At 36.3% G+C, this 27,034-nt stretch overlaps 1 protein-coding gene across 1 annotated transcript in view; it reads right to left on the reverse strand.

Annotated features, from left to right (window-relative positions):
- Nucleotides 1-27,034, reverse strand: part of LOC102514343 (zinc finger protein 420-like) — a 34,435-nt gene extending 7,401 nt beyond the window's left edge. The window contains 5 exon segments of the mRNA XM_032478214.1: nt 15,248-16,489; nt 18,086-18,178; nt 19,613-19,739; nt 24,790-24,849; nt 26,901-27,034. Coding sequence (XP_032334105.1) covers nt 15,248-16,489; nt 18,086-18,178; nt 19,613-19,739; nt 24,790-24,804 — 1,477 coding nt within the window. The 5' untranslated portion in view covers nt 24,805-24,849; nt 26,901-27,034.

The following is a 27,034-nucleotide window of genomic DNA, read 5'->3' on the forward strand; positions in this document are numbered from 1 at the left end:
CAAGAGAAAGGCCAGGAGGTGTGGGGGTTGGGTGCTTAGGTTAAAGTTAAAGCAGGTACACACTCCACAGACAGAGTGAGGGCATTTACAGCCACTCTTCACCTGGAGAACTAAATTCTTACCAATTCTGGCTGAGAACCTAAACTTGACCCCACACAGAAGGCCATTCCAGAAGGGCAAAGAAACCAGTATAGATTTTGGCATTTACAAGTGTCTAAAGTAATGTAATTAGGGATGGAAGGGGCCTCAAACAAATGATCAGATTCTTTCCAAGGAATCTGAAGTTTTAGGCTGCATGGGCTGGGAGTCTGAAGAGCCAGGCTGAAAACCTCTGAATGTCAGAAGGAAATCTCCCACAGTTTCTCGGGGCTGAGGAGACAAAAAGCTACCACATTTTCAACTGAGTGCCTAGGAGGGCCATATCCTAGGAAAAGAAGCAACCAAGAGGTAAAATAAGTTTTATCAAAACTGCAACCCAGCACTAACTCAGTTTGGCTGAGGTGATCCTATCTACTTTAAAGAGAGAAAAACAGAACTCTTCCTGGTGAAAGATAACATCAACTTGAACCTCTATGGTAATTTTATCGTGATGACAAGCACATAATAAAAGCTTAGAAGACATACAAAGTGTCAGTACCACTGACCAATAATCCAGAGAAAACAAAATAGAAGGAAGACAAAGTAGAATGAAAAAGTTCAATAGCAATTTAAAATCAACCAGAAGGGATCAAATAAGCATTTAGGACAGAATACCTGAAATTAAGAACTCAATTACATGGGTATATCAACAGATTGGGCTGAGAGAAAGATAGATCAATAAAAATACACATATTGAAGCACAGAGGTTAAAAGAGAGAGAGAGAGAGAGACTATTGATAATTTAAAGAAGGATTAGAAAACATCACAGCCAAGAGAAGTCTAAAAAGACATGATGACTAACTATAACATGGGATCTTGGATAGGATCTTAGAACTGAAAAAACAAATTAGGTTAAAAACTGAGTTAATCTGAATAAAATGCAGGCTTTAGTTAACAATAATGCATCAACCTTAGTTCATTAATTGTGACAATGTACCGAACTAATGTAAGATGTTAATTGGGAAAACTGGCTGTGAAATATATGGAAACTCTGTGTACCATCTTTGCAATTTTTCTGTAAATCTAAAGCTATTCTAAAATAAAAAGTTTATCAATGAAAACAAAAAGAGCTTTCATTATATTTCAGTTAATCTCCTGTTTCACCCCAACGATTTTCCTATAACTTATGTTTTCCCTTTTGACCATCATTTAGCCTTGTCTTATGTTTTATTTCCTGATGATGCAGTCTATATAGTTCTTTTTGTATCTTTTCATATAAGCTTATCTCTTTTTAAAAAAAAAAGATTAGAACATAAGAGGCTTGTGAGACTTAACTCAAGAGGCTTAACATGCATATAGTGGGAGTCTCAAAACAAGACGAGATAATAGAAATAATATAATATTTGAAGGAATAATGATAGAAGATATTTCTAACTAATGAGTTATAGATTCAAGAAGTCCCAAACCATAAGAAAAGTAAATACAAAGACAAGCACACCCAAGGGTATCACAGCCAAACTTCTAAAATCAGAGACAGAGAGACCAATCTTAAAAGCCATTTAAGAGACAGGTGTGGCACTGTCAGCTGCAATACTCTCCTGACTTCTCAACAGCGGAAGAGAACTGACTGAAAAAAATTCACATTTGGGGATGAAAACACTCAATAATTTAAAGATGCCAGTTCGCTTCTGTTATGAGTTAAATGCGTTCTCCGCCAAAAATGTATTATACAGGTATCTCCTAATCCCTAGTACCTCAGAATATGACTTTATTTAGAAATGAAATCATTGCAGAAAAAACAAGATGAGGTCATAGGGTAGGACTCAATCTAACATGACTGGTGTCCTTACAAGAAGATGATCATGTGAAGACACAGACACACAGGGAGAACACCACATGACACTGATGACAGAGATTGAAGTTATGCTGCTGTAAACCAAGTAATGCCAAAGACTGCTAGCAAACCACCAGAAGCTAGGAAGGATTCCCCTACAGTTAACAGAGGCAGCATGGCCATGCCAACACCTCGATTTCAGACTTCCAGCTTCCAGAACTGTGAGACAGTATCTTTCCATTGTTTTAAGCCACTGAGTTTGTGGTACTTTGGTACAGCAGCCCTATGAAACTAATACATCCCCAGCTTAATATACATAATATATATTTCTGAAAAAGAAAAAAGATGCGGATGAGGGGAGATTTGTCCATATTAGATATCAAAACATAGAGCAATGTTAATTAAAAACTGTATTACTGATACAAGGATAGACTGAAGGAATAATACAACAGAATAGAGTCTAGAAATAGGACCATTCTCTTACAGGGACTTAATAAATGATAAACAGGACATTTTGAAAATTGGGAGAACGTTGGAAATTCAATAAATGATTTGTGACAACTGGCTTATTCATCTAGGGAAAAAAATAAACTTACCACCACTACCTTACAAAAGTAAATTATAAGTTAGTTAAACATTAAAACTAAAATTATAAAATAATCAGAAAACTATTAGAATATTTTTGTAATTTTACAGTGAGAAAATCCTTAAAAATATATAAAACCTGGAGGTTATGTAGGAAAAGAATCTCAGATTTGACTACACAAACAGGGCAAATTAAAAGAGAAAAGTCACACTGGAAGTATTTACAACTAATAAAACAGAAAAAGAACATTAGTTATATAGAGTTTCTACAAGTCAGTTAGGAAAAAATGTAACACAATACAAATATGGACAAAAGATATGAACAGGAAATTTACAGAAGAAATACAAATGGCCAACATATAACAAAATTTTCAACCTCACTTTTAATCATGTAAGTGAAAATTGAAAATGAGATAGCATTTTTCAAACATCAAATTGGCAAAAAAAATGTCAAAAGCATATAACATCCAGTGCTGTTTAAGTATGTATTAAGCACATGCTCTCATACACTGTTAGTGGGCTTTTAAACTGAAACAGCCTTTGTAAGAGGATGGGATCTTTCCTGGAAAGGGCACTTATTTCTATGTATTAAAGTCACATTACAGTCATATCAGGTTCATGACAATAATTTATTTTTATTTAAATTATACATATTAATAATAATTATGTTACCTGCAAGAATTAACTCACAGAACCTCATGTTTCCCCTATTACTACATTCATTATACTTCAATGTTCTACTTCCAATGTCTTGTCTTACACTGTAACAGTGATACAAACTTATGTACTCTTTTGTCCTCCGGGCCACACATAGAACCTGGCATCTGTCACACACTTAGTAAGTATTCCTTGAACAAGTGAATGAATAATGTCTTCTCTTGAGTCCCAATCAAGTGGTCTTTGTACTACAGCATGCTGCTAGTTAAACTTGCTATCTTAAAGAGGTGGGATTTAAGACATTATTTTTTCATATGTCTCAACAGTTCACGAATATGTCCAGACTGCCTCATGATATTTCTATAAAGTTCAGAACTGGGTAGGATTTAGGATCCTAAAATATCATTTAAGTGGGCCCCCTTCCTCTGTGCAGATCTATCTACAGCTAAAACATTATTAGTTACATTTTTCAATTCAAGACTTCTGAATGTCTTCTAACTGCAAACCAAAGTTAGAGTTAATGTTTCTTGTGGTCAGCTCTTAGGGTTCTGGGCAAGGACTATAAGCAGTGTTTTTTTTTTAACCCTCATGTACTTGGCAGAGTGCCCCTCACACAGTAGATGTTTTAATGAGTACTTGTTGATTAACATTCTGTAAACTGGTATGTACTCCTTTATCAGTTTAGTTTCTGGAAGCCTGCCTGTCAGAATTCTACACTATACTTCTGCTGTTGCTGCTGAATCTGTGGCTTCTGGATCTGAGCAGCCAGACAGAACCCATGATTACCCCTTAAAATGTAATTCTAGACCCTGTCTCTCTTCCTTCCTGGTATGCTAGTGACCTGACATCCATTATTAAAACAAACAAACAAAAAAAAACAAAAAAAACACCTTGTGGTTACTATGCTCTCCAACACATAACTCCAATCATCCAGGGAAGGTTGCATGGCTGTGCTAATCTTTGCCAACACTTCAGACCATCTAACTGTGAATTCTTCACTTTTTCAAGGCTCACTCTGATGTTGTTAGAGCAGTAAAGACAAGAAGATGAACACAAGGACCAGATGCTAGAGGCTCTTGCTTTCTAAGCCTCACAACTGATGTCATAATGCCAGTGTATTTGAGCTAGAAAGAGGCTCAGGAAACATTAGGATTAATATCCTTAGTTTCCCCAACACCCAATTCAAGGCGACAATCACAAGTGACTTGCCTAAAGTCACACAGTTAGCCACTGGTAGGGTAGGACTACAGCCTCTCCCCTATTCTTGAGTTCAATGTTATTCCTCTCCATTTAAAAATAATCCAAACGCTACTTCTGAAAAGAAAATAAAAAGAATGGCCCAAAGAATAATTTTGAATTATTACTCTAATTCATAGAGGGAAAAAATGATTTTTAAGTCATTGGTTCAGAATTCTGTAGAGAGATTTTACTGAAAAAACAATGAGCCATTCAGGTCACTGTGAGTCTTTATGAAGACATGAATACATTATAAGTTAAATGTTTAACTAATATTACCATGATAATGTATTAATTTTAATCAAACAGGCACATAACTATAAACATTTAAAATGGAAAGCCTCATAGTTGACAAATGCAATTTATTGCCTGTAAAGCAAAGCTACATTTACTAATGACACTGGAGTATGTATACAATTGAAGTGAGATCAAGATATATTTAAATGGTCTAAACCCAGACTAAACATATATATACCAGAACTTTGAGAATTGGCCAAGATATCTTTTCTTAACATTCTAAGTTTGAAAATGAGACAGGATCTTGGAAAGGGGTGAGAAATAGAACAATAGGAAGAGATATTCATGAAAAGGAAGGAAATCCTATGTGTTTAATTCTCTTCCAATGGGGTTACAGTTAAACTCTTAACAGAAGTCCCTTGTAACTCAAGAATGATAATAGCATAATATATTTGTAAAGATTTCTTCTAGAGCAAATAGGTGTTGATGGGTATTAGGTCATTTATAATTTTTAATAATCTGCATTTGAATTTTTCTATTTTTCTAGGAAAATTAATGTTGTCCATACATCCAAATAAATTTTAAAAAGAATATGAATGACAGATCAGGAATTTTGCCCAATGATTATGCCAGGCACTGTCCTGCATAGGTGAGACGTGGGATCTAATGTACAAGTAACATTAAATTGGCCAAAAATCAGAGCACAGACCTTTTGTCTATAGTACCAGGAGGGAGGACAGACTGTGGGAATGCTTCCAGGAAAGGTGGTGAATGTGGTGGTGAGAGACTTTGGGCATTCTTTACCGCTTATTCTCTTCTCTCAGTGAAACGGGAAGCAGGATTATCAACTGAGAGTGAAGATGGGGGAGGAGCTGAAGGTCGGATGTGAGTGAAGTGTCAGATGGTTAAAGAGCAGGAGAGTGAAGGAAATAAGGAAATCAACTTTCACCTGGCTTATTGCCTTAGCTTCCTAACCAGCATCGCTGTGTCTACCCTCAATCCCCTACAGTCTATACTGAACAGAGCGCCCAAAATAGTTCCTTTAACATACAAGTCAAATCATGTCACTTCTCTCCTCAAAATCCTCCTATGGAAATTGGTACATTATACCTCGATGGAGCTGATTAAACAATAACGACTACAACCACCTCCCTGTGGCCTCCCTTCTCACTCAGAGTAAAAGCCAATCTCCTTGACATGTCCTACACAGCCCTGTGCAATCTGAACTCCTCTTCCTCTGTCATCTCAACCTCTACCTTGGCCTTCTTGATTTTCTCCATACAGGCTAAGCACATTTGTACCTCGGGGCCTTTGCATTTGCTGTTCCCTCTGTCTGGGAACTTTTCCCCTCCTGGATTTCTGCAAGGCCCATATTCTCATTTTCTTTAAGTCTCTACTCAATGTCACACTACCAGTGAAGCCTTCCTTGACCCCATATACGAAATAACAGCTGTTTCAGGCCCTCCCTAACATCACTGCTATAGTGCTGTTTCTTCCACTAGTCACCATCTGACCCACTGTGTATTGTTTATTGTCTGTGTGCTCATCCTAGACTGTGAGTTCCATGTAGCCAGGGACTTTGTTTTCTTCACTGCTGTATCTCCTGTGCCTCAAACATTACCTGGCAAAAAGCAGGTCTCTAATTAATAATATTCAATGAATGAAAAAAAAATTTCCTCCCTCTGGGCACAGAGATGACATTTCAGGAGAGAGATGTCACTTGTATGCTTTATGTGTACAAATTTGCCAAATAGGCTCAAGAAAGTATGCTATCTGAAGTTAAGTGTGAGATGGGAGACTCTGCTGTTTTCAGTCTCAAATGTCACATGGCTCTCCTAAATGAGCATCTTGCCAGGCTAAGAGTTATTTTAATGTTTAAAGAATGTATTTGGTTACATTTATATTATATAGTACTGCAAAGCTATGTACACATAACATGTACACATAAATTATAAGCAATTAAGAGAATTTCAAGAGATATTTAACTACATGTGATAGTTCAAACTGCAGGTGTTAATTTTAGAAGTGAAACCCAGCAAGATACAAAAACATTAAAAAGTTTTGCTCACCAAAGACTTGTATTGAGGGGTCAATGGTCAGGTCCTCCTTCTTAAGTCCATCTTATCTAATCAAGTAGAAACCTGAGAAAACAGAGCTGAAAAAGGAAAGAGATCCTAAAAAATCAGGATTGTTTTATGGGAATCCTGTCTGACCACCTGGATGTAGCCCACACCCTCCCTAAAAAGGTCAGAATGAGTCTAGGAACAGACTCCTTTCCGGCAGAGTACAAAGAGAAAGGCCACTAACATTGCCATCTGGAGCTCTGATCCCATGTCTATAGCACTGCAGTGTTCAGGGGCACAGTTCCAATCTTGCAATCCAGAAACAGGGTTAACTCCAAAGCCCTGGCCTTCCCAAGAACAGACATCTGGTATATCAGCCCCCTCCTGTTTACTGATAAAAAGCGTAACACCTGTAAAACATCTTAAGTTGTTCACAACTCATTCACAAATGCCAAAAACAACAATCAACTGCTCTTCATAGCCCACAGAAAGTAGAGAATCAATTCCACAGCTCTTTACAGAAGAGTCTTCAGAAAATTAACAACAAAACAAAAACCATCTCTAGAGGAGGTGCATTTCAGGGAAAGAGCAAAGAACTGGATGTCAGGAGACCTAAATTTAGGGCCACTAAGTTCACAGATCAGTTTTCCTGTAATTCCCTGCCTAGATCTGGAGTGGCCGCCCCTCGCCTTCGTGTATTTGTCTGTCGGATTGATCCCATCAGAGACAAAGCCCAAAAGCCCCAAGCTCTGTCGTGATTCCCCACCCCGTACGCCCCCCACCCAGCAGTGAGAGCTCAAACCCTTCGTCCTTAAGGCTGGGATGCACAACCAAGGCTCTGTCTCCCTGTAACCCAGAGACAGCTCTAAGCAGGCATAACTGGGATGCGGGGTCCAGGTCACTACTCCGCATTCGACTCCAACGCGAACCAAACACCAACCCCGCAGCACTTATCTCCGCCTTTCTTTCGCCCCCGCCACCAAGCTCGACCAATGCATTCTCAGGCCTCTCCAGCCCCTCCCCATCCCTGGGGGCGGGTGTTATTCCTAAACAGAGCTCCCTCCCTAACTCCCACCCGCGTGCAAGGGTGAAGTTTAAAACGAGCTCACCAGCTACACCGAAAAACGAAGAACTCGGTCCACCTCCAGCCCACCTCAAGCCAGGAAATGCGCACGCGCCCTCGGCCGCTAACTACATTTCCCAGCATGCTCTGCAAAGGCAGGGCGCCTGCGCACAGACTCTTACTGGGCTTGGGCGGTCCCACCTCCTTGCAAGTTGCAAAAGTGCGTTTCACCGTCGTTATTTAAATAAAAAAAAAAAGGTTTTCCTTTCGATATAGACAAAAAGGAATTTAAAGGGATGCAAATTTTTCGTTAACAAACGTTTTCGCTCTTACACAAAAGTAACATCTGTTCATTATATCAATAGATGATTTATAAATAACCTCTCATGCAACAGATAAGCAAAAAGGACAGAAAAAAAAAATCCCAAATTAGATGGAATTCCGTAAGAGAGAGAATCACTATTAACATTGTGCACACAAGCATTCTAAAAAATCTTTCTGACGCCCCAACTCTTCGTTATGGTGTGTGTGTGTGTGTGTGCGCGCGCGCACACGCGCGCTTGATTCCAACCAAAAATGAAGTTATACTATACGATAAATTTTTTTCTAGCCTTTTTTGTCTGTCTGTTAGGAATTTAGGTTAAGTTCATTTTAATGCTACCAAAAATAGTACTTTTTGATGACTCCTTGTACTTTAATATGTGCCCTCCACATCTGTTCTTATGAATAATGTCCAATAAATGAATTTAATTAAAAAGGAACGTACATACCTGTTTCCTATACAAAGAACATATAGACTGCAGAAAAGAGGTAAGAAAACAGAACAAAATTAAAATCAGATAAAAGCCCAGATACTCAGTATTATACAAATATAGACTATTTCTATGCATGTATGCAAATTATATACAATTACATACGCTTAAGTATGTATTACATATTTTTAAAATGAAATCGTTTATTAAGAGATACACACTTAACACGTATTATATATACTTTTGAGATTAAAAATAGAGCAATGTCATATACTGAAAGTACTTTTTAAATTTCTTGGTAGCTATTCCATCATATTTTTAAGTATTACTCTGTCAATGATATGAGCAGTTACATGCATGGGGTAGAATAATATTGGGCCATTGTAAATTAAGATGGAGTAATATTGGGAAAAATGTGTTAAAGCTCGGTGTTACAGCTCACTTGTAACAACAACCCGGATCCCGGCGACAGACCAAGACTTGGAGAACTCAGGTTTGTTACGCTAGCCGGCCCAGAAAAGTTAACACTTCAAGCTCTGGACGCCGTCCATAGCTTTACACAAGCCTTTTATAGGCTGCCAGTTTTACACTTTGCAACATTATATGCAAATAAAGTACAACAGAAGTTGGCCAACCAGGAACAAGCTTTGTACAAATAGACCAATCAGGAGTGAGCTCCATGCAAATTAAGTACTATAAATGGACCAGTCAGAAGTTAGGGAAGTGGACCAATCAGAAGTGTGAGTAATAACCAATCAGGAGTGAGAGTAATAACCAATCAGGAGTGAAGGAAATAACCAATCAAAAGTGAGCTCAGGGAACCAATAGAATTTTAGGTGTAAGTTAGCCGCTTTAGAGGCAAAAAGTGAGATAGAGTCTCTGGGCCAGGGAACCGGAAGGTGCTAAGAGGAGAGCAGTATCCCTGTCTAGGGCTCCTGCCGGTCTTTTTATGGGGCTTCCTGCCTCAGTAACCATTCTATCTGTTGTGTATGGTCTTGACATTGCTTCCCTGTCTAAGTGTCCTATGTAAGCAGGATTTAATCAAGGCACTTGAAGTGAATTTCTATGTGGATTTATTAAGGTATTGATTGAAATTTTTTAATTAAAAAATAAATATTATTCTCCATTATTTTAATTTTGATGATACAGGCCCAGGTTCTTAGGCTCTTTAATCAATAGACTTGATAAGAGGCCAGACAAGAAATTCAGGCAAGGCTTTATTGGGACTCATGCTGCAGCATAAGGGAGCAAAAATAAGAAACAGGTACCCTTGCTTGCTCCCTAAGGTGGTGAGCTGGTTCCTTAAATGGGGTGAGGGTAGGGGCAGATCAGTGGGTCGGGCTGGAGGGGTGGTCTAGGTGGTCTGCCCACCTCCTTGGTGGTTCTGTGTTCAGGCATCATGCACTACCCTGCTTTTGCTCCTGGCACTTCAGAAGTGGCAGTTGGGTTTTGGCCTTTATGTATCCTACTGTTCTTTATTTGCCCCAACTGTACGTGCATGCAGGTTTTTTAGTCCCTTATCCTTTCTTTGTATTTTGTCCAGATGCAAGCACTCCAGTAGAGGGTCCCAGGCACAGACTATCTCAGTAACATAGTTTTCCAACAAACTGAATTTAAATAAAATATTTGAATAGTGTCAACCAAAATATTCTGCAGGCATCTGCAAATAAGAAAAGAATTCTTGGGGGGGTCTTAAGAATTGCAATTCAGGAGACACAGATTCAGGTAACCCTGAAAGAGTGCTCCAGGGAAGAGAAATGGTCAGGAGCTTATAGAGATAAAAAGCGACGAGGTTATTAAAAGTTGCCTGGCAATAACTGTGACTGACTCTGATGTGAGTCAGGAAATATTTTTCCTTAAGGAGTTACAAGTTACTTTAGGGTAGGTGCCTCGAGTTTCTAGCAGATGTTCTGGATGCCTTTATCAGGACAGTAAGTCATCAAAAGGTCAGCTTACATCCAGACTGAGACTGCCTTTTACACTTTAATAGCCTCCCATTTAAATTGGGAGTTTGATATTTGCAGATACTACTATATATAAAATAGGTAAACAAATGTATACTGTATAGCACAGGGAACTATTTTCAGTATCTTGTAGTAACCTATAATGAAAAAGAACATGAAAAGGAATATATATATGTATACATATGACTGAAACATTATGCTGTACACCAGAAATTGACCCAACATTGTAAACTGACTATAATTCAATTAAAAAAGAAAAAGGTCAGGAAATAAAACTACTAATACAACAAAAAGGAAAAACTATATGCTTATCTCTACCGATGTAGAAAAAGCATTTGACAGAATTCAATACCCATTCATAATAAAGAAAAGAAAAAATCTCTTAGACTAGAAATAAAAAGGACTTTTTCAAACTAATAAGAGACATCTACAATAAAAACTTTACAGCTAACATTATCCCTTACGATGAAAACGTAATGCTTTCTTCCTAAGATTGAGAAAAAAGCAGTTAGGTCCACTTTGCTCACATGTATTTAACATCGTATTAGAGTTTTTCTAGCCAGTGGGCTAGGAATAAAATAAAAGAATAAAAAAAATTTAAAGGCATACAAATTGGAAAGGAGAAAATAAATCTAGTTTTTATGTACACAGAGAAAATTTACACAGACAAAATCCTAAGGAATCTACAAAAAACTAATAAATCCAGTAGCTGAATTAAGCAAGGTTACAGAATAAAATATAGTTAATAATTGTATTTATATATGGGCCATGAAAAATTTGAATTGAAATGAAAATAAAATATCATTTACAATAGCAGCCTAAGCATATGAAATTCTTGGAGAAAATTTAACAAAATATGCGTAAGGCTTGTACTTTGTACACTACAAAACACTGTTGAGAGAAATTAAATAAGACAAATAGTTATATCATACTTGTAGAAAGGAAAATTCAAATTCCTAAAATATCAATTATCTCCAAATTGATTTATAGGTTCAATAAAATCTCAATCAAATCCTTTCAGCTTTCTTTGTAGAAACTGACAAGCTGATTCTTAAATGACATGGAAATGCAAAGGATCTAGAATAGGCATAATAATTCTGAAAAAAGAAGAATAAAGTTGATTTCAAGAGTTAACAGAAAATTACAAAACCCAGACAATGTTGTAAGCATACATGTCAACAGCAGTGGAAAGAAGGAAGAAGTCACACATATTTGATTTCTGATATAGATGTCATGGTAATTCAATAGAGGATAGTCTTTTTGACAAATTATGCTGATCAATTGTATATCCATATACAAATACATATATATATCACCTTTAATTCACAAATTATTAAAATTAACTGAAAACAGCTCTTAAACATAAATGTAAGAGTACAAAAATCTATCCTCCAATTTTGTTCATTTTCCAAGTTATTTTGGTTCTTCTAGGTCTTTACAGTTCTATATAAGTTTAGAATCCGCTCATCAATTTCTCCCCCTCACCCAGGAAAAAACAAAGCAAAACAAAAAAAGCCTGTTGGGATTTTAATTGGGATTGAATAGACCAATGTGGAGACAAACATCTTAACATTACTGCATGTTCTAATCCATGAAGATGATTGATCTTTCCATTTATTTAGTTTTAAAGTTTCTCTTAGCAATATTTTGCAGTTTCCAGTGCTTACCTTTGGTTAATTTATTTCTAACTATTTTATGGTTTATGATGTTACTGAAAATGGATTCTTCAATTTTATTTTTCAATATTTGGTTGCTAATTCATAGAAATACAATTTTTTTTAATATTGGCCTTTTATCCTGGGACCTTGCAAAATTCATTTATAAGTTTTAATCTTTGTACACTCTTTAGAATTTTACATGTCTAAGATCATGTTGATTGTGAATAAAGAAAGCTTTATTTCTTCTGTCCCTATTTGTATGCCTGTTTTTTTCTTCTCTTACTACACTGGCCAGGACTTCTACTACAATTTGAATAAAAATGAGAACAGATATTTTTGCTTTGTTTGTGATCTTTTGTAGAAAGTAGTAACCATAAAAATGGCAGAGGTATAGAAGTTACCATATATTGCTCATTTGGCTAAAGTTCTCATCACAGATGGATGTTGAATTTGTTAAACACATTTTCTGTATCTATGTATTATGTGAGTTTTCCCCTTCATTATTTTAATACAGTAAATTACATGGAGTGATAACCAAATGTTTAAATAAAAACTTGAATTTCTAGAATAACCTCCAAGAATTAATCAGGACGTATTTCATTTTTTATGTATTGATGGATTCAGTATACTAATTTTTAAAGAATTTTTACTTCTATAGTCATCAGGGTTTTGGCTTATAATTTTCTTTACTTATGAATGTCTTTATCTGGTTTGGGTTCAGGGTACTACTGATCCAGTATGAGCTGGAAAATGTTTGTCCTCCTCTACTTTCTGAAAGTTTTTGGAGGATTAATATTAATTCTTCCTTAAATATTAATAGAATTCACCAGTGAAGTCATCTAGATCTGGATTTTTTTTTTTCCCCAGGGAGGATTTTAAATTACAAATTTAACTTCTGTTACTGTAATAAGGCTACTTAAGTATTCTATTTCTTTTTTACTCACTTACTTCAATAGTTACTTCAACTATTTCATCATAGTTGTCAAATTTTTTAAATGAAGTTACAAAAAAATTCCTTGTTATCTATTGATTCTAGAATAGTGGTGTCATCTCCTTTATTTCCTATTAGTAACTTGTCTTCTCATTTTCTTGATCAGTTTATCCAAAGATTTATCAATTGCATTGATCACTTCAATGAACCACATTTTGTTTTCATTGACTTTTTCCTACTGTTTATGTTCTAGTTCAGGGATTAGTAAAGTTTCTATGACAGTCCAGATAGTAGATATTTAAGGTTTTGTGGGCCATATATGGTCTCTGTTGTATACTCTGTTTTACAGATTTTTGTTTTACAACCCACTAAAAATATAAAAGTCATCTTCTAAAGTGACTAATAAAAAATTGCATGACAGCAATTTACTTCTTTTAGTTTAAATAATAATTTGAAAGCTTAAACACTTTAAAATTTAATAATCATGGTTATTATTCAATAATTTCAATTTTAAAACATTTTTCATTTAAATATCTTAGGAAGCATTTCATTTATAAAAAATTTAAGCTTAAGTTCAACGTGGTATATGAGCTTCACCTTCATTCAAGAAAAGTTTTAAAAGGTTTTTTGATATCAATCCCTCTTTTCATAATACTTCTTGGCAATGAATACTTATATAAGATTAGGTTATTGTCCTTTTAAAAGTAAAGCAGGCCTTGGATGACTGAATTTGTAAGAAAATTTATTTGTGATAATAAAATAACAGCTCAACAAAGCAAACAATTTTTTTTCAAGCAAACTGAAAAATAATAGTATGATTTCTAATGTTTAGGCTGGTCACAAGGAAATTTATAGAGCAGCAAAACAGGTACCTCTGGATAAATATCTCAAAAAAAGTAGTATCTCCAACAGCTTCTACATATAAGAAAATGAAATCTAATAACCCCCTTAAAATGCATGTTTCTTGTTAATTTATTCAACAAAATGTAGGGGCAGGACACAGAATAACATATAATGTTCAATCAAATTAAACTCAGTTCTCTCTGGAGTTGAAGTGGCATGGCACCAACTCCTCAATGACCCCAATGGGACAGAATAGTATGAGGGCTAAAAGGCTGGTTTGAATCCCAACCCTTACTAGCCATGTGGCCTCTGCTGGATTAGGGAACGTCTCCAGGCTCCACTTGTCTCATTTTATAGAATGGTGATAATGCCAGTCTCATACATTTGCTGTAGTGATTAAATAAAAAAGTACATGTCAAAATGCTTAGCAGAATGCCTTTGTGGTAGAAACATCCAATAAAAGCAGCTTTAAAAAATTCAATTCTGATTATCATAAGGATACAACGATCCCAAACTATGCATAACAGTACTCGTGTAAATACCATACTGAGTGGAAAACTAACAGGAGCCTGAACAGGAAATTCCTTGTGTAGAGCTCCTTTGTCGTGTGTTGAGTATGCCAACGCGGGCTAGGGACACTTTGCTGCCCTCTTTCAGTCTTGTGTTATTCAGTGTCTTTCTTACCTCTATATGTTTTACACCAAATAACGTTTCTTAAGACTACCAGTGACTTCTGAAGTCTTTATAAATACATCGGCTTCATCCTCTCTTCAGTCTATACACGTCACAAAAGAGTTGGGGAAGAGCCATACATGATCTCTCTTTACACTCTTGTTAAGTAACAAACCATATTGCTTCTTCAGTTGTAAATTGTCCTTTTACATTAAGAGGTAGGGAAAACAGTGTCATTTAGTGTGGAAAAAGACAGACCAGTAAAAAATGCATATTCATTTCCAATTAACAGATAATTTGGGTTTAAATGCCATTCTTACATCACTTGCAGAATGATTACGTGTGGTTGTCACTTTATTGTCATGATAAATCAACTTTCTCATTTAAGAATATGTACTTTTTTGTGAATAAGTCAATCATGTGTAATTGGGATTTCTCTAGTACACTTAAAAAAAAAACTTTTTGGTCTCAACCAAGATGACCAATGTAATGTTTCTTGGAAACGTGATTTCTCATAGTTGCTTCTCAGTATGAATTTTCTATGCTTAATAGTTCTGGAACTATTGTTGAAAGCTTCCCATGTTTAGTATATCCAGAGACTTTCTAGCCTATGAAGTCCATGAAGTGTAATGAAATTTTGACCACTGAATTAGTTTCCTCATTCCATTAAGAATATTTCTGTTCAATATGAGTTCTCTGATGAACAATGAGAGAAGATTTCCTGCTGAAAGTTTTTCTACAGTCAGTGCACTGATAGGGTTTTTCTCCAGTATGTACTCTATGATGTGCAGTAAGGTGTGACTTATTGCTAAAGGCTTTTCTACATTCAGTGCATTCATATGGTTTTGTCCCAGTATGGATTCTCTGATGCACAATGAGTTGTGATTTCTGGATAAAAGCTTTTCTGCATTCACTGCATTCATAGGGTTTCTCCCCAGTATGAATTCTCTTATGTTGAATGAACTCTGAACTCCGAATGAAGGCTTTCCCACATTCATTGCACTGATGTCTTTTGTCCCCAGTGTGAGTTCTCTGATGTACAATGAGATCTGACTTGTGGATGAAGGCTTTTTTACAGTCATTACATTCAAATGGTTTCTCTCCGGTATGAATTCTGTGATGTACACGTAGTTCTGACTTCCTGTTGAAGGCTTTTCCACACTCAATACATCTATGGGGTTTCTCCCCAGTGTGAATTCTCTGATGTACAGTGCGCTGTGATTGCCAGATGAAGGCTTTTCCACATTCATCACATTTATATGGTTTCTCCCCAGTATGAGTTCTTTGATGAACACTAAGTGATGACTTTCTCTTGAAAGCCTTCCCACATTCATTGCATTCATAGGGTTTCTCCTCTCTGTGAATCCTCCGATGATTAATGAGGTTTGACTTCTGGGTGAACGCTTTCCCACATTCACTACAGTCATAGGGTTTCTCTCCTGTATGAGTTCTCTGATGTATAGTGAGTCGTGACTTCTGAATAAAGGCTTTTTCACATTCATTACATTTGTATGGTTTTTCCCCAGTATGAATTCTCTGATGTACAGTAAGTCCTGACTTTCCACTGAAGGCTTTCCCACACTGAACACATTTATATGATTTTTTGCTTGTTAGAATTTTCGGTTGTGCAAAGGGGTGTGATTTATGTATGAAGGCTCTGATGTGTTCATTAGATCTTCTGTTCAGATGAACTCCTTTCCCCAGTGCATTACATTCTTGGTCTATCTCCTCAGACAGTGACTTACTATTAATAAATGCAACTTGGTTCAAAAACTTGTCTTGGTTTTCTTGCTGACTTATCTCATCTTCAAGTTTCCAGTCTTCAAAACCTGAGTACACTATCATGTTATGGAGTATCACCTCAGAAATGCTCTTCTGTGGAGTTAATTCTTTCATTTTGGGTCTAATTTCAAAGTCTGAAAGAAAACCCAAGTGTAAATGATGTTACTTTGCTCTTTAGCATCGAGGAACACAAAACACAAAAACAAAAAGTAAATAAAACTCTTCATTTTAATGGAAATAGATAGAAATCTAATAAAGAGTAGGATCAACTTTGAAATTTAAGAATATGATATTAAAACCCAAAGACAGAAAAAGAAATAGACATAAGAAGTGAGCAGGGGAGCAATGGAAAAAGAAGAGTTGATGAGCTCAGTGTCATAGTCCCACAAAGCCCCACACACTTCTGCCCCATCTCCACTCCCCCTACAAGGCTCTGTGAAGAATGAAGGCAGACCAAAAACATAACTTCAGAAAGACAGAGGAAGGGTGCTAGCAAAGGGGATGGAGTGAGTTGATGTGACCAACAGAAATATCAAACACACACTAAATATAAAAACATTTTATATATAATCAGGCAGATTAGAGCAGAACTACAGGGAAAGGATTTCCAACTACATGCATCTTAAAAGGTTAGATGACGTAAAAAGGCAGAGGATAAGATAGACTCTATTTAAAGGGGACGATCCTGAGGTAGAAGAACAGGCAGTTTCAGAGGGAGAATAAAAGCAAAAAAGAAGGAAGAAGCACCATCTGGTAATTGGATGCTGGTGATGGAGGGAAAAAAAAAAAAAAAGAGGAAACTTAGGGTCCTGGAAGACAAAATAGAAATAAACAGAGGTAACTGTCCCCTTCAAAAGTCTTGCCATAAAGAAAATTTTATTAAAACTCCAAGCAAAATTAAATATACTCAGATAAGCATATTAAGACATGGAAAATCACCATGAATCAGAACTTTAAGTACAAAAAACAAACTGAAAAAAAAATGGGAAAATGAAAAAAAGTTGATGGAACTCAGGGGAGTAAAAATGAAAGATTAATTTACAAGGTGTAGCCAGGGAGAAAAGATGGGAAATGGAAGTTTAATAAGCAGCACTGAAGAAAGGAAGGAAAACAACCAATATAATAAAAATGACATAAAGAATCAGATTTTTTAAAAGGTCATAAAGAAAGCAGTGGAAAAGGAAGACAGGCAAAGAAGGAATATTTCTATTATTGGAGTCCCTGAAGAATTTTTTAAAAAACAAGCAAAGGATTTTAACTCCAAGATGCTTCACACTGAAAGGAAGATGAGAAAAACAGAAAGAAGGTAATTAGAAGGAATATGAATATGAACATTATTAAGTACGTTACTCTGAAAGAGAACATGAACGCATGAATGCATGAGAAGAGGAGCATAACCCCACTCTGGGAGAATGGAGAGCTGAAGATGTTAGTCAAAGGAATGCTAACTAATTAAGAAATGTCCTAAATACATGGGTTAGATAAGATCAAGAGTAAGGGTAAGAGGGTTATCTATTTCTCTAAAAGTCAAATAAAGAAAAAGTACTGTGAGGGAGTTTGATATGTAGAAGTGTCATTTAGGTATTTGACAATCCCACATTGTCTTCAGCCCTTATTAAATGTCTATGGCCTTAAAGAATGATTTCCTAAAAAATATTTCAGAAACAAACATCTCATTTATCAATATGAATCTTACATCCCTACCTCCCATTTGCCAGGTTCTCACTTACCTGAATAGGCCCAATTTGACATTTCTCCCTCCTCCATCCATGTTTCTTCTTGTTTAAACAAAAAGATTACATCTGAATTCAGAGACTGATACCCTGTTTATGGGAATAATATGGGATTTGGGTGTTAGTGGTCAACTAACCATCATAGAACTCACATCCGTTACATGTGCACCAGAATGGTTAAAATTAAAGACTGACATTACTAAAGGTTGATAGAACTCTCATACATTGCTAGTATGATATAAATTGGTATAATCTCTTTGGAAAACTGGGACTATCTACTAAAGCTAAATATACATATGCCCTATGACCCAGAAATTCCACTCCTCTGCATATACTCAACAGAAATGACATGCTTATTTCTACCAGAAGATATATATATAAAAATGTTAATAACCACTTTATTCATAATAGCCCAAATCTGAGACAACCCAAATGACCATCAACAGTAGAATGGATAAATTGATGAATTAATGTATACTCATTAAACAGAATATAATACAACAATAAGGAACAACAAACCACTGTGACATGCAGCAATATAAATGCATTTCACAGATTTTATGTTAAATGAAAGATGCCAGACCAAAAAAACTTACATACTGTGTGATTACACTTACATGAAGGTCAAAAACAGAATGAATTTATGGTGATAGAAACCATAAGTTGTTATCTCTGAGAAGACAAATGGTAAGGGGAGTTCAAGGAAGCCTGCTGGAGTACTGGAAATATTCTGTACCTTCATCTAGGTAGTGGTCAAGTAGGTATATACATATGAAAAAATGCACCAGTTGTGTAATTAATATTTGAACACTTTATTACATACATTATATCACAATTAATTTATAAAAATCAAGAACTCAGGCCCACCAGTATTTGGTACTCAAAATTAATATTCTTTTGACTCATGGCTTGAGATGAAACCCATTAAGCATTCAGAGGAGACCCAAGAGATTTTAGTAAAATATAAAGGAAAGACAGTCAGTTGGGCACTTTGGTGGGTTTAATATAGCCCCATAAATCCTTTCACCCCCTTCCCTTCAAGAAGTAGAGCTTAATTCCATGCTCCTTGAGCATGGGCTGGACTTAGTAAATTCACTTCTAATAAACACAGTAAGGGAGAAGAGATGGTGTGTGATATCAGAGACTTGGTCATAAAAAGCTCCGTGATTTCCTCCTTGCTCTCCCTTTTTCTGGGGGAAATTAGCAGCCACGTCACGAGAATAGGCCCACATAGCAAGGAACCGAGATCCCCTGCCAATGAACAGCAAGGAACTGAAGGCTCCTGTCATGTGAGTGAGTTATCTTAGAAATGGATCCTACAGTCCCATTCAAGCTTTCAAATGCATGCAGCCCCTGCTAACATCTCACTACAATCACATGGGAGACCACAAGCCAGAATCACTCAGCTCGAATTCCTGACCTACAGAAATTGTTTGTAAAAAATGTTTACTTTAAACCACTAAATTTTGGAATAATTGTTATACAGCAAATAGGTGACTAATAGGTGAGGGAAGATGTCCTTACCCACTGAAACAAGGTTTCTATAGTTCTCCAGCATCACATCCCTGTACAGGTTTCTTTGAGCATAGTCCAGCTGCTGCCATTCCTCCCAATTGAAGTTCACAGTCACATCTTGGAATGACACAAATCCCTGTAAGAGGACATTTCTATTCATTCTAAAGTAAAAAACACTGAGTGATGTGTAAAAGATGTATGAGAACATTTCTGCTTTTTTTTTTTTAATGCAGAGTTTATCACAATGTTATAGAAGATGTTTACCTTGAGGCCAATTTTGGGTTCTACTATGTAGGAGAAGAAAAACTGCCACTGAGAATCATTCATTCTCTTTCCATTAGCATTTATTAAGCACCATCATGACTAGCACTATTTGGTGCTCACTATACAAACATGAACAAAACATGGAAGGTTTACAGACTAGAGATGGAGGCAAGCAAGTAAGTATATAAATGCTATTAAGGTGTTAAATGGATTTTGATAGAAATACGAAAGAGTGATTCTATTTTGGAATGTTGAGCTGGGCTCTGTAGATGTAAAGTTATGCAAAATGAATAGTGAAAATATAAAAATAATTTTGTAATGTAATGATAAAATTAAAAGTTTTTGAAACATAAAAAATTAATAGTATATTCTCTGGTAATCTGTGGAGGAGGAAGAAGGATCATTCCAGATGAAGGAAGTAGTAAAAAGGCATGTATACATGAAGAACATGATAAATTCAAGGACCTAGGAGCATTTCAATATAATGCTCTCAAACGTATCACCTTCACAAGTTTTACTATATCTGCATGTCATGTCATCCGCACTATTATTGACTTAATAGTTTTAACTCAATTCAACTTTTTTACTTAAATAAATGTATTTTAAAAGGAAACCACTAAACGGAAAACCAGTATCACTTGTTGTAACATGAAGATAGCAACAGAAATATGCAAAGCAAGTATATGGTGGTGAAATGCCATGAGTAAGATTTGCTTTAAAATGTGCAACTCCAGAGAACAAATAAATAAAAGAGAAAGAGTGAAAATGTCAGATTGGTAAAATACTGATAATTATTGAAAATATGAGGAAGTACAAGGGATTCATCATATTGCTCTCTAAAGTTTTACGTATTTTTAAATTTTCCATTAAAAAACTTTTAAAAATTAAATTAGAAACTATTGTTTTTAAAGTTTAAATAATTTAAAATAATAGTTAATCTAATTAATTTTTAAAATGTACATCTAGAAATAATGAGAAGAATGGAATAATTTAGATCAGTTAGTAACAAAAGTGCTGATGAACTCATTGTTGCTTACTTTTCAAACCATGATTAAGTTCTACCTGTTTTAAAATTTGATGCTAATCATATCCAACCAAGATACATCTGAAAGACAATGTACGAGGAAATGAATCAACTAAAACTCCTTGGTTGGTCCAAGCAACTGGCATCCCATTAAAGTCCAGGAGACAAGAAAGAGCTGGTCTGGATAGAGGGGAGAGGTAGAATTAAGAATTCTACTTGTCCAATAATGAAAAGGCAAATGATTCAATTAAAGTGGGCAAAGAACTTGAATACATGCTTCTCCAAAGAAGACATGCAAATTGGTAATAAGCACATGAAAAGATGTTCAACCTCATTAATCATTAGGGAAATGCAGAACAAAACCACAATGAGATAACACTTTACCCCAGTAGGATGTTTATGATCAACAAAATGGAAAATACAAGTGCTAGCAATGATGTGAAGAAACTGGAACCCTCATAAATTGCTGGTGGGAATGTAAAACAGTGCAGCTGCTGTGCAAAACATTCTGGCAGTTCCTCCAAAAATTAAACACAGAATAACCATATGACCCTGCAAATTCTACTCCTAGTATATACCTAAAGATTTAAGAATAGGTATTCAAATAGATATTTGTATACCAATGTTTATAGAAGCTTTATTCACAATCAAGTGAAAAGGTAGAAAGATCCCAAGTGTCCATCAGCAGATGAATGGATAAACAAAATGTGGGATATCCATAAAATGGGATATTATTCAGCCATAAAAAGGAATGAAGTTCTGATACATGCTACAGTATAGATAAACCCTGAAAACATGCTAAGTGAAATATGTTAGACACAAAAGGACAAATATTTTATGATTACACTTATCTGAAATATCTACAATAGGTAAATTCATAGAGTCAGAAAGTAGTTTTGAAGTTACCAGGGGCCATGGGAGGGAAGGAGAAATGGGGAGTTATTGCTTCTTGAGTATAGAGTTTCTGTTTGGGGTGATGAAAAAATTTTGGAAGCAGATAGTGGTGATGGATGCACAAATTGTGAATATAACTAGTGTAACTGAACTGTAGACATAACAAATCATTAAAATGGCAAACTATATATGTTTTACCACAAAAAATCCTGTTTGTCTCAGTTAAGTTCATGACATCTATTATAATAGATATCTATGTGTGGCCATAATGGGTAGGCAGTTGGACTTCAGTGGGGTGACACTTGCTCCTAACAAAAACCAAGAAACAGAATTCAAGCTGAGAAAAAAGAAAAGTAAGAAATAAGGAGAGGAATGTAATGGACAATGAGAAAATGAAGAGTCAATGGATCAGAGGTCTGTACAGAACTGAAGAATTGTTGGAGTCAAGATACTAGAGTAAACAATCTAGAAACAGAAGTAATGTCCAGAGGGTGAAATGCTTGGAGTTATTGGTAATTATAAATCTAGTATATGACTATGGGAGCTGGTGGCTGAGATGAGATAAAGGAAAATGACCTCTGAAAATGAGGAGGTACACTAGTACCAAAACTACTGTGATACTATGACTTATAATAAAATATATTTGGACCTCATCTTGTTCCTGGCACAGAGCTTCTAAAAACCCTTGTAGTTCCTGTGAGGAGAAGGATAAAAGTATCTTTTGTTATGTTAATGAGGTATCTTAAGACAGCACCTAAGGATGAGGGCTGTTCCAGGGAAGCCAACCATGAATAGACGTTGGAACTTTTAGCCCCATTCCTTGATTTCTAGAGAGGAGAGTGGGGCTAGAGGTTGAACAAAGCACCAATGGCCAATGCTAATCAATCATGTCTATGTAATGAAGCTTCCATAAAGACCGATGAGAAGGGGGTTCAGAAAATTTCCAGGCTGGTGAACCAGAATGTCCCCATGTGCCACGTGGTGGTCCCCAAACTCAAGAGGACAGAAACTCCTTTGTTTGGGACCTATATATCTCTTCACCTGACTATTGATTCCCATCATTTAATATCCTTTGTAACAAGCTGGTAATCTAGTGAGTAAACTGGTTTCCTAAGTCCTGGGGCCCCTCTAGAAAATAAATCAAAACAAAGGAGTGGGTGGTAGGAACTTTCGATTTATAGCCAGTAGGTCAGACGCAAAGGTAACAATCTGGACTTGTGACTGGCATCTGAGATGGAGAGCAGCCTTGTGGGACTAAGTCCTTAACCTGTAGGATCTGATGCTTTCTCCAGGTAGGCAGTGTCAAAATTAAATTAAGTTAAATTATAGGACACTCAGCTGGCGTTGAAAGACTGCTTGGTGGCACGTAGGAGGAAAACCCCACACTGAAATTGGGTACAGAATTATAGGTACAAAACCCAGTAGTCTTCACAGAAATAGACAGCCAACTAGTGGTTACTAATGGGGAGAGCAAAGTGGGGAGGGGCAGTATAGGGACAGGGGATTAAGAGGTACTATTAGGTACAAAATAAGCTACAAGAATATATTGTAACATGAGGAATATAGCCAATATTTTACATTAACTATAAATGGAATATAACCTTTAAAAATTGTGAATCACTATATTGTACACCTGCAACTTATAATACTGTACAGCAAATACACTTCAAGAAAAAAAGACAAGAGTCCCCAAACTTTTAAAATTGGAAACCATGATACTGTGATATGACAAGAAACATATTTTGGTGTTCATCCCTGGCTCCTGGTCATAGCTCCTAAAACCTATGTAATTTCCCAAGGATAAAGGTACTAGGAACATCTTTTGTTCTAATATTTGGTTTTTGAGTCTGATTTTTTTTGACAGAGCTCCAAAAATCCTGGTTGACAGGAGCATATTTTGTTCTAATGAGGTGATTCTTGGTGAGACATTTTTCAGTTAAAAAAAAAAAAGGATGCACATCAATAATATATACCTTTAAAAACCTATAAATTATATATAAGTACTTAATACTGAGATATTACGATCATTAAAAAGACATATAAGTAGAAGTTCTCATCTTTTCTCCCCATACCCCAGGGAATTATCTTGCACATCTCCTAAATAATGCATGCTGCCCATTTTAAAGACTACTATGCTGAAGCTATACGCTGCGTAGTGGGTATAACCAATGGAATATTATAGGTAAAAATTAAACAATATATACCTTCAAATAAAAGCATTTAAAACTGTATGACAATCACAGCTAAAATTCCGGCAGCAGTGTTTAGCTGAGTGAAAAACCAACAGAAATCAGCAAATTTACTTTATCTCCACTATCCACCAAGCATGCTCACTTGATACACACTTCGAGGCTCTCAGTCTATTGCATTGTAAAGGAAAAATATCTGACTACTTCCTTTATTGGTTAAAAAATGCAAATTAGGTATTACATTTAATTGCATGAATCCCCTGGACTAATTTTACAAACTCTCAGTGTTGAAAAATGCTGCTCCCAAAATTATAGAATTTATTCTTGGATCAAGCCAGGCTGTTTGGCAGCTGTGTACTTGGACCTCTAATTTTACTGCCTAGAAATTAAATTCTGCCTTGTTATTATGCCCTATACTTATTTTGAGAAATGGTTTAAGAAACAGCTAGGGGGAAACCCGCTATGGAATTTATCATGGGTTGGTAAATGTTACGGGCACTGACCCCTATATATCATATGTATGCAGACCCATCAGGAGAATAACTTCAAACCTAAGTGCAAAACATTTTTACTTTCTTCAAGAAATTATCACATTTAATGTACAATGTAAATCATATAATTGCAGGTGGTATGCTTAACTTTAACTCTGAAAAATCCTGTAACTTTTATGACTATGTTCCAAGTTTCCTTGGTCTAGATCTTCTATTTTATTTTCCCTGATCTCTATTTACATTTTTTCATTTAACTGAATTAATTCTTTTAAACTGCCTCAAATATAGTGGAAAACAAAATGGGGTATAAATAGTTCACTTTACCTGAGACTTGGCCATTTTCTCTCATTGCTCTTCAGAAGCAGCAGATATCAGTATAGAGAGCTACGATGAGCAGGGAGAGGAAAAAAAAAGATAGCCTTGAGAGTCTGAGCCGGCCCTGCGATTCCCACAATCATCAGCCTAGAAATTTCTATGAGCAACTACATAAAAGACTACCCTTTAGAGACTGCCCTGTTCAAAGATTCAGAGAGATCACAAAGGATTATGCTGTGATAATATCAATCTATTAATTTACAGTTCTGAAAGGGTTGGAACATGTATGATGTTTTTCATTTGAGAATGTGACTGTACTCTATTATATGTTTAGAATGCTTCTCCCTCTTGACCCTTACAAATTTATTTATTCTAAAAAAATAGGCATGGATGTACACAGATATATCTGCAAGGATATTCATTATTACAGTGCTGCTTTATCACCTAAAAAGTAGAAACCACCTAGATGCTCAACAATAAGGACTGGTTAAATCAATTACTGAAAGAATAGAATACTACAGTCATTAAAAATGTTTTAGAAAAGTACTTACAGACCTGGAAAAAATTTTCTTGTTGAATTACAAAGCAAGAAAAATAAGTTATAAAACAATAAATATATTGAAAAGAAATATATTTTCAAGAAAAAAGGGTCTAAAAGGACATACATAAAAATGTTATGGTTATCTCTGGGTGGCAGTATTATAAGTGGTTTCTGTTAAATTGCATTTAGCATTTCCAGTTTCCAATGTTTCTAGAATAAGTTGTATTATTTTTGAAACAAAAAAATGGTAATTATCTTTATCAGCTATTGTCCTCCCAACATCTTAACCCAAGATCATATCAAGGAAGTTCTAAAGGGCACAATTCACTAAAGGGAGTTTGCCTGAAAGAAAATAAAAAGGGATTCAATACGCTGTAATAGTCACTCTCATCCAGACTTACAGGATCAGTTCAAATGTATAGGCTTAATTCAAATGTCACCTTCTCTAGAAAGGCTTTCAAGATGCCTCCTGGATAGAATCAGCCATCCCTACTCTGACTTCCCCAGAGAGTCCAATACTAAGATACAAGGTTTTCCTGATACAGGTTTAAAAGGCAAGGGATGATGCAGCCTGAACTAAGACCATGGCAGTGGGAACGGAGAGGACAAACTGGAGAGATGTCAGGGAGGCAAAATCACCAGGATCAAAAGATAGATGGGATATGGGAGAAGGGTGGGGAGAAAACAGATGTCTTCAGGATTTTCACTCTGGCTCTCTGGATGAAAAGTGATGCCGTTTATAATGATGTAGAAAATAGCAGGATGAACAGGTAAAGTATGAAGATGATAAATTATTTTAATCATGCTAAGATTGAAGTGCCTATAAGGAAACCTCACAGAGATGTGTAGGAGATAGTTGGCTACTGTGAATCTGGAGCTTGTCAGAAACGTCTGGGCTGTAGCTATAGATTGTCAAGTCATGACTTTCAGGTTGAAAACTGATACGAGTGTGGTTGCAATTGTCCAGAGATAGCGCAAAGATTGAGGGACAGGGGGAGATGACAAAGAAGCTTTGAGAGCGCCTGAGGGAAGAGTTCAGCTTGAAGTACCTGACTAGCTACAAAGTTAGCAGCAGAGAATATAATCAGAGAGATAGCTTCAGGGATGGAAACAGAACCTCTGGGAGAAGGATGGGAACTTTCCCTCTATCCTCAACATCCTCACCCGCCTAAGAAAATCACACAAGAAACTCCACCTCATGATGTGTGCGTAGTGCAGCCTGGATGCAAACTTTAAAATTCAGGCTGGAGCCCGGATCACTGATCACGAGCCGCGTGCTCCCCAAGCTACCACACAGGCGCCTAATAGTCGCGGACTGCAGCCCCTACCGACCCAAAATAACCTAATGAAGGATACCTTCTTTCAGGGCCCCAATTATTGATTTCTATGTCATCCCAATCCGTGACCCCGAAAGACCCAGAACCACTCACACGGTCATGCCCAATCGCTAGCCACATAAGTCCCCAGTAGGCCGCTGACATTCCTCAGAGTCCACTACCAGCTGCACCTCTGGGCGTCACTCACTATCTAGGGCAAGTCCCCTTAATTACTAACCACAACAGGAACGGAAAATACGGACCTCTACGAACGATCAGTCGCAGACCAAACACGACGCCATTACTCCCAACACCGCAGCCAGTGACTCAAACTTCCTTTTCTGAGAACCGGACTCCTCAACTTCCCGCCTCTTCCGGCGCTACAACCCGCCCATTC

This window comes from Camelus ferus, chromosome 4 (genome assembly GCF_009834535.1).
Source record: "Camelus ferus isolate YT-003-E chromosome 4, BCGSAC_Cfer_1.0, whole genome shotgun sequence".
Lineage (NCBI taxonomy): Eukaryota > Metazoa > Chordata > Mammalia > Artiodactyla > Camelidae > Camelus > Camelus ferus.